This window comes from Suricata suricatta, chromosome 13 (assembly GCF_006229205.1).
Source record: "Suricata suricatta isolate VVHF042 chromosome 13, meerkat_22Aug2017_6uvM2_HiC, whole genome shotgun sequence".
Lineage (NCBI taxonomy): Eukaryota > Metazoa > Chordata > Mammalia > Carnivora > Herpestidae > Suricata > Suricata suricatta.
The window spans coordinates 67176312-67185555 of NC_043712.1; the positions used below are offsets into that span (position 1 = coordinate 67176312).

At 40.7% G+C, this 9244-nt stretch overlaps 1 protein-coding gene across 2 annotated transcripts in view; it reads left to right on the plus strand.

Annotated features, from left to right (window-relative positions):
* The first annotated feature begins 6 nt into the window (after positions 1–6).
* Positions 7–9244, plus strand: part of UBQLN1 (ubiquilin 1) — a 39697-nt gene continuing 30459 nt past the window's right edge. For both annotated transcript variants that reach the window (XM_029920058.1, XM_029920059.1), the window contains exon 1: positions 7–307. In XM_029920058.1, coding sequence (XP_029775918.1) covers positions 128–307 — 180 coding nt within the window. In that variant the 5' untranslated portion in view covers positions 7–127. The remainder of the gene's footprint in view (positions 308–9244) is intronic.

Consider the following 9244-nt stretch of genomic DNA (forward strand, 5'->3'; position numbering starts at 1 on the left):
CAGCCGTTGTCACTGACGCGGCGTGCCGCGCATTCTCCGCGGCCCCGGCCGGCCGGCTCTGCCGTCTGCCGGCTCCCCCTCGCTCGCCCGCTCCCTCCTGCGCGCCTGAGTCACCGCCGCCGCCGCCATGGCCGAGAGTGGTGAAAGCGGCGGCCCTCCGAGCTCCCAGGACAGCGCCGCCGCGGCCGAAGGTGCCGGCGCCCCCGCAGCCGCTGCCTCCGCGGAGCCCAAGATCATGAAAGTCACCGTGAAGACCCCGAAGGAGAAGGAGGAGTTCGCCGTGCCCGAGAATAGCTCCGTCCAGCAGGTGAGGGCCGCCCTGGCCTCGGGCCCGGGTGGGGGTGGCGGCGGGACCTCCGCCCGCGGCGGGAGGAGACGGTTTTGGAAGGGCCTGGGAGGGATTCGCCCTCCCGAGGTGCGCTCGGCCCCTCTCGCGGGTGTCTTCCCGAATTAGATCGCACCCAAGTGCCTGGGCGTGCTTCTTGGGACACCGCAGAGGCTTGTGGCGGGGCCCCGCGGCCTGTTTGTGGGACGCGCCGACGCTGCTTCCCTCCGCGCCCTCCTCCTGCTCCCGCGTCCGCCGACCACCAGCCTCCTCCCCCAGCTCCCGGCTCCCCGCCCCCCGTCGCCTCCCTCCGGCTCCGCACAAAGGAAAGGGACCACCGCCGGGCTCCGGGCGGGGTGGAGGCTGGGCTGGGGCGAGGGTTCGCTCTAGCCTCCTCTGCGGTTTTGTCTCATGAATTAAAAAAAAAGGAGGGGGTGCTCATTGTTTTACCTGCCTGCGGGTTAAGGCAGATTTGGGGGTGGGGAGCACGTGTACATTTAGTTGTGCGTTTTGATTGCTGCAATCTTTCCTACCTTTCAATCTTCAAGAAAAAAAATTAACCATGACGTAGAAATTGCTTTCAGTCACATCTTAATAGTACTAGGCTTGAGGAGAAAGGTGGATGACTTTCATTGATGACTTGCTATTTTCTTTTTAGTATATTTATCTATCATCCCTTAGGTGCCAGTCATCGGGCAGGTTTTTGTTTGATTTTAGAAGGATGATAGCCACGTTTTGCAGATATTAGCAGTTGCGGTCGAATAAGAGAACAAAATTGGAGTTAATGGAGAATATCACCAAATAATTTACTACGTAAAATCTGCTCAGGTATACAAACTTTGCTGTTAAATTAAGAATCTTGAAGAAATCAACAGATTTGTATTAGCTTTTTGTTGACTGTACATCCCAGACTGTTTCCCGTAATTGTTGAATGGATCCCTGATCATCTCAAATAATGTGAACAATTTATGAGGAAACAGTTCCTGAAATGGTACCTTTAAGTTTCCCCCCAGGGTCAGTAAATGATTGGGATATTGGTTTATATCGTCCTGAAAGCTGTGTTTTGTGAAGCAGTAAATAGACGGTGCTGTCAAGTGAGAAACTTTTACCACCTACTCTGAATTCACGTGTTTTTTTTTTTTTTTTTTTGGTATTCTATAAAAGTTTCCCTTAACATTTCTGTATTTTCCAGCATACAGGAAAGTTGAAAGCATTGTACAGTGAACATTCCTGATGTTCATCACCTGCACTTGACATTTTGCTGTATTTGCTCTATCACACAGCTAATCATTTATTAGTTCCTTTTGATTTTTGGATGCATTTCAGAGTAAGTTGCAAATATCATTAAATGCTTTTCACATATACCTACACCTGTGTGATTCAAAGCCTTATCGAGATAAAGAACTTTATAATTGACTAGAAATTTCCCGCTTGCTCCTCTTTCCCAGTCCCTTCAGTCATTCCCCTCCGTCCACCACTGTTTTGATTTTTTTCTCCATTAGTTTTGCCTGTTCTACAACTTCACATCAGGTTTTTTCAGTCAGCGTAACGTTTTGAGATGAATTCTTGCGTACACCTTCAATTCCTTTTTATTGCTTTGTTTTACACTGAGTATGTCATAATTTCTGCACTCTCCTGTTGAGGGCTGCCTGTGGTTGGTTGCTGTGAACACCCTTGTACAGCTTTTTTGTTGGACAAATGCATTTCTCCTGTAAAATACTTAGAAGTGGAATGACTGGGTGATTGATCACTTGGAGGTGTAGATTTATCAGCAACTATATTTTTTAAAAGAGCTTCTATCGTCCTGCAGTTCCACCAAAGGTGCTTGGGAGTTCCTGATGCTTCCCATCCCTGCTAGCATTTGATAGTGTCAGTCTTTTTCATTTTAGCTCTTATGGTGTACGTGTTATTACCTTTTGAAGCCTTGGGTTCTCTCTAAGATTCCTAGTTCAGGTCTCTCTATGTTCTACCTGCTTTCGGCATTTTATTGTAGAAGCTAAGAAAGAGTCAGTATTTTATAAATAGGAATAATGGTTTAAGTCATTTTATGACTTTCTACCTGTAGGATTGTTTTTACGTTTTGTGACGGTGAAGTTAGAATTTTAAATTCTGTGGAAATTTTCATTTTATTCTTATGTCACCAAAGTAAAATTTTGATAAAGTTAAAGCTTTTCTAAAACAACTTATTCTAATGGCAGTTGAATTTTTTCTGAAAAATGCTTTATATTGAAGCAGAAACATGATTAAAAAAAACACGTAATACTGCATCAAGAACCTGAAGACAAGTTGAACTGTCTTGTGGGATCTGACTCTGTGTGTTAAGAAAAACACAAGAAAATGTGTGAGTATAAGAAAAGCAGCTTTCAGATAATTTGTAAAATTCTACTTAAAGCACAAGAAAGTATGTCATTTTGTAACCTAAATTTTTCATAGAGGGTATAATAGATTCAAACTATACGTTACGGATTAAAATTTGTCATTAAAATATATTTGATGATATTAAGATTCCAAGCTCAGTAGAAAATTGGGAAATCTTCCTGACTGAGAATTTTAATCTTGGAGATAAAGAGGTTAAAGTAAGCAAAAGAGTTATAAAAGGAGAGTGTTGAAGGCATAGGTTTTCTATCAGGCAAATTCCATATTCTACAATTTGAAATATTTTTCAGTAAACGTTTCTGTAGAATATAAATTCTATTAGTACATTACGCTGAAGTAATAATTATATGAATGTTCTGATGGAGAAAATTAAGCCTTCTGGTTCAGTTGTAAAATATGTTGTCAGGTGGTAACTAATTTTCCTGTTTTACCCTCAGGTTCTGTTTAAACCTGTGTATATAACCAACAGACAGAAACAGGGTACCTTAGTACAGTTGGTATTTAATGTTTCTTCTTTGGGGTTGATAATAACACTTGTTTAAAATTAAAGGGACATTTACTTTCATTGAGCAGTCCATTGAGTAATGTTTAAATTTCAAATTAAGGATAGTTAGAATATAAACTTACCTTTGTGTTTCAGCTTGGTTTTGTTAATAGGGGTTTATGTAAGGAGATTGAAAAAATTGTTTAAGTGTATTGTGGCATGAAGTCCCTGTGTATGAGATTATTTTTCTATCAGTTATTCATTTTCTGCTATCGGCAACAGTTTGAGGACTTCCAAATGTCAACAAGTGAGATTAAGTCCAGAATGAGGGTGGTGGGGAGTGTGTGTCAGTGCGTCATTAAAATTAGTGCAGAGAATGGATGGGAGCTTCCAAGGAATATCTAGCTTGTTTTGGGATTTTGTAGCCCTGTAGGTTATAGTGTAAGATTGTGAAATACAGTTACCTGAAATATTCAGACAATGTACATACATACCAGTTTTAGAAAACATTTTTGGGGCACCAGGGTGGCTCAGTGGCTAATCAGGTTAATCAGGTTGTGATTTCACAGTTCATGAGATGGAGCCCTGCATTGAGTTCTGCACTGATAGCGCAGAGCCTGCTTGGGATTCTCTCTCTCCCTCTGTCTCTGCCCCTACCCTGCTGGTGTGTGTGCGCATGCACCCGCGTGTTCTCTCTCTCTCTCTCTCTCTCTCTCTCTCTCTCTCTCTCAAAATAAATAAACTTAAAAAATTTTTTTCATCACTTAAAACTTACAGAAAAGTATTAATATACTTAGATATAAGTGTTGTAGTGCAAAGAATTGAGCCTTTTCTTGCTAAGGGAAATTGTCAGGGTTGTTTTCATAAACATTTAACATTATACTTCATGATGGATCTAGAACTGCCCTGTCCACTTTGGTACTACCAGCCACATGTGACAGTTGAATGCTTAAAATATGGTTGAACTGATCTGAAATGTGCTGAAAGTGTAAGAATACAGCAGATTTTGAAAACCTGGACCTGGTTTCTGTCACTTAGCATAATGTTTTCAAGGTTCCTTCACGGTATGGCATTTATTAGTACTCCCTTTTAATAGCTGAATAATATTCCATTGTATGGGCATATATTGCCTTTTATTTCTCCGTTCATCAGTTACTGAACATTTGGGTGGTGGTTCTTCTTTTTGACCATTTTAAATAATGTTCTCTGAATAACTCAGAAGTTTCTATGTGGACATATGTTTTTGTTGAGTGTGTACCTATCCTTGGAACTTCTGGGTCATGTTGTAGCTCTATGTTTATCTTTTTCAGGAACTGCCAAACTATTTTCCAAAGTGGCTGCACCATTTTGTATTTCTACCAGCTCTGCATGAGGATTCCATTCCCTGTAACACTTGTTATTATCTGTCTTTGATTATCACCATCCTCGTTGCTGTGAAGTGGTATCTCACTGTGATTACTTGGCTTTCTGTTACACAAGCAGCAGTTCTCAATGTGGTCTGGGGTCGGGGGTGTCCTCAATACCCTTCTAAGAGGAGACTACGAGATCAAAACTTTTCATAATAATTCTGTTATTTGTATTTTTCACTCTTAATTCTCTCAAAAATCAACACTTTTTCAGAACCTGTAAGACGTGGGATTTTGCAACAGATGTGAAAATCCAGTTGTCTTCTATTAGACTAAAGTGATCTGCAAAAATTTAAAACCATGCTACTCTTCACACTGGGGAAATATAGTTTTTATAAGAATACTATTTATATTGACATGTAATGAGTTTATTGGGTTTTTAAAATTTTTTTTAACTTTCACTTATTTTTGAGAGAGAGGGTATAAGCGGGGATGTGCAGAGAGAGGGAGACAGAGAATCTGAAGCAGGCTCCAGGCTCTGAGCTGTCAGCACAGAGCCTGACATGGGGCTTGAACTCACTGACTGTGAGATCACGACCTGAGCCGAAGTCGGACGCTTAACTGATTGAGCCACCCAGGCGCCCCGAGTTTATTGTTATTTTTAAATGGATGTGTGTTTTTAAAGATGCCTGTTTTAATTTTTAATATAGCAAACATCAGTAGATATAACCTGCATAAACAAAAACTTAGGTTTCAAATTTGTAAGAACTTGTTATATCCTAATACCAAAAATTGTGGTAAGTAGAGAATCTAATAGATTAAATAGGTACTCTACAAGATTGAGGATTGACTCCACTAAATTGCCATTTTCTCTTGCCTAGGGAGTATAGTAGGCAAGAAAAAAAAAGAAAGAAAGAAAAAGAAACTATAATAGCTTGCTGGTCAGTCTACCCATTTCTCTGCCTGCTCCCCCCAGACATTCATTCCTACAGCAGTCTCTGAAAACATGTTAATCAGATCATGTTTCCCTCTACTTGAAACTAATAGCTCCCCATTGATCTTGGACTTAGATAACATGGCCTTGAGGTGCTCATGGTGCTCTTCGGGGGAGAGCACACCCCTGATCCTGTACTCGTCTTCGTTGACCCAAAGTTGGTGGGAAATGGTCAGGTGGGGAGTTTTTTCTTCCACAGGTGTCAGGATCTGAGTTCTGCCTACCTCTCCTTTCTGATGTGCTCTTTCTTCCTTGGTCACTTGGCTCATGTCATACTGACTTTTTAAAAAAATTCCTTGACCTTTTGTTACATTTTTTTTTTTTCCTGCCTCAGGACTACTTTGCAGTTTGCTCTTAACCTGGAATGCCTCCTACTCTGCCTGTTCCCACTCATCCCTTAATCTCAGTGCAAAGATCACTTTTCCAGAGAAGTATCCTTGATTGTCTAGACCAGATTGGGATTCCCTGCTGTATTTTTTTTATTAAATTTTTTTTAATGTTTATAAGAGTGAGAGAGACAGAGCATAAGTAGGGGAGGGGTAGGGAGAGGGAGTGGGAGGGAGGGAGGAAAGGAGATACAGAATCCGAAGAAGGCTCTAGGCTCCGAGCTGTCAGCACAGAGCCTGATGTGGGGCTCAAACCCCGGAGCTCAGGAACCGTGAGATCATGACAGAAGTGGGGCACTCAACTGACTCAGCTACCCAGGCGCCCCATCCCTGTTGTATTTTCTCACAGCACTCTGTTTTTTGGCCATAATTCATCAAAATTTAGTATTTATGTGATTATTTGATTAATGCTTGTTTCTAATATTAAAGACAATCTGTGATTGTACACCATTTGTTATCAAAGCCTAGCACATAGTTTGGGCTCAGTAAATATTTTTTTACAAATGAATCTAGACCATTATGCACAGTAATATGTATATAATAATAACTGCCAGTTATCGAGCCTTTATTGGGTGCAGTATATACATATCCTCATGGCTTCCTGCCCTCTTCACACCTGTGTCTTCAGCTGCTCTTACCTTAGGTTACCACTTTCCAGGCACAACTTTTCAGTGCTTCAGAATGTTTGCTCGTTTCTGGTTGTTGGAATGTAATTCTTCTAGAACAGCTCTTCTCAGCTGGTCATCTCCATCTCAACCACAGAACACAGAATGACTATTCTATTACTATCCATTTTTCTCAAAGATGGTTCATGAGTAGTATAATTTTAAGTGCATAGTAGAGAAGTTAGTATAGTCAGTGGTGTGCTGGTAAATGTTTATCCACCACTTCTTCAGGAAAATCAGAACTAAATTGTAGTGTTTACTAATTATCATGGTGTAATTACTCTTACCATGGTGAATATTAAGCTACCAATAATAAAACTGGCTCTCAAAACTCCTGAAAATTTAGCAGTCTGAGCTGGTAGGAACCATTGATTACAGTGGATAGATAACTTAAGATATATAGATACCGGGTGGCTGGGTGGCTCAGTCAGTTAAGCGTCTGAATTCAGCTCAGGTCATGTTCTCATGGTCCATGGGTTTGAGCCCCGTGTCAGGCTCTGTGCTGACAGCTCAGAGCCTGGAGCCTGCTTCAGATTCTGTGTCTCCCCCTCTCTCTGTCCCTCTCCCATTCATACTGTCTCTCTCTCTTGAGAAAAAAAAAAAAAAAGATATATAGCTGCCTGCCTTAACGTATCTGTATGTATCATTGGAGGCTCAATTTTACTGGGCCTCCATGTCCATTTACTTATGTTATTATTTATGATTGTTTTCAGAATGACCATATGGTCCACAGAACTGAAAATATTTATTCTCTAGCCCTTTACAGAAAGTTATACTGACTTCTGCCTTAGAGCATTAGGCTTACTGTCCTAGATCTTGTCACATTAGTGCTCAAAACCTTTCTCACTGGAAAATTTTACCATGGCTTAAGTATAGTGCTCTTCACCTAGAAATTTCATGTGAGTCTCATGTAATTTAAATTTTTTCATACCCACTTAAAAGAGCAATGAATTTTTTTTTTATGGTGGTAAAAATACACTTAACCATTTTTAAATAGTTTTTTAAGGTTTATTGGGGGAGGGGGGAGCGCAGCGAGAAGAGGAAGTCACTGAATGGGAAGCAGGCTCCATGCTCTGAGCTGTCAGCCCAGAGACCAACGTGGGGCTCGAACTCACGAGAGCCATGAGATCCTGACACTGAGGTGAAGTTGGATGCTCAGCCGACTGAGCCACCCAGGCACCCCTTAAATACACTCAGCCATTTTTAAGTGTACAGTTCAGTGGCATTTTTGTGCAACCATTCTTCCCACTATCTACAGAATTCTTTTTATCTATTTATAAAACTGTGTCTTATTTACTAAACAATAACTTTATAGTTATTAAACAATAACTCCCTATTCCCCTCCCACCAGTCCCTGGCAACAAGCATCCTACTTTCTGTCTCTGAATTTGACTACTCTTGGTATCTCGTAAAAGTGGAATCATAAGTATTTGTCCTTTTAAGACTTAATTCACTTTGTAGAATGTTCTCAAGTTTCATCATTGTTGTAGCAGATGTTAGAATTTCCTTCCTCTTTAAGGCTGAATAACACGTTATTGTATGTACTTGCCACATTTTGTTTATCCACTCATTGGTTGATGGACACTTGTATTGGTCTACCTTCTGGGTATTGTAATTTTAATAATATGTTGTATTTAACCCAGTATATCCTAAATATCATTTCAACATGTAAATAGACTTTAAAATGAGATAATTTTATCTTTTTTATACTAAATCTTAAAAATTTGGTGTGTATTTTATACTTAAAGCACATCTCAATTTGGACTAGGCACAAGTGGCTAGAGAATTCTGAATTACATAGCACAGCTAATAGAGTCTTCATGTCTTGCTACCTATTTATCTCTTTGCTATTATTTGCTGCATTTCAACCATCTATGTTTTTTTCCTCCAAATATCACTCACTAGCTCTTTGCCTCTCTGGGCCTATGCCAAGGCTGCTAATGATAGTAGCATAATAGCTAGTATTTATTCTAGGTTTATCAAGGTGTAATGTGTTACCTTTTTTTTTCCTCCAAGTTTCACAAGTATATTTTATTTGTTTTTAAAATGTTGATTTACTTATTTTTAGAGAGAGTGCACGTGCCTATGCATGCCTGAGCAGGGGAGGGACAGAAAGAGGATCCCAATCAGGCTCTGAGCTGTCAGCTTGGAGCTCGACATGGGGCTCCATATCGTGAACTGTGAGATCATGACCTGAGCCAAAATCAGGAGTCAGACTCTTAACCCCCTGAGCCACACAGGAGCCCCAAGTTTCACAGCTTTATGATAAAAGTATTATTACCCCCCCCTTTTTTTTTAAAGAAACAGACTCAGGTTAATAATGTGATCAAATTCTGTTACCCATTAAATAGTGACAAACCCAGTGACTAACTTTGGTGGCCCACATAACCACTACTCCAGGCTGCCTTGACTTTTCTCTGGCTGGTTTTTCAGCCCTAAAGTTTATTTATTTATATTTTTTAAAGTTCTTATTTATCCAGTTAACGTACAGTTTAGTTACATTAGTGCCGGAGCCGCTCAAACTGCCCGCAGTTTGAAGAACTGACGACTCCGGGATTCGTTGCAGAGGCTTTTATTGGCCACTTCTTTCTTTCTTCTTCTTCCCCCTTCCCCATATATACCTGCCGCCCAGGCTGCGCGGCAGCTCATGATAGGCTGGCAGAGGCAG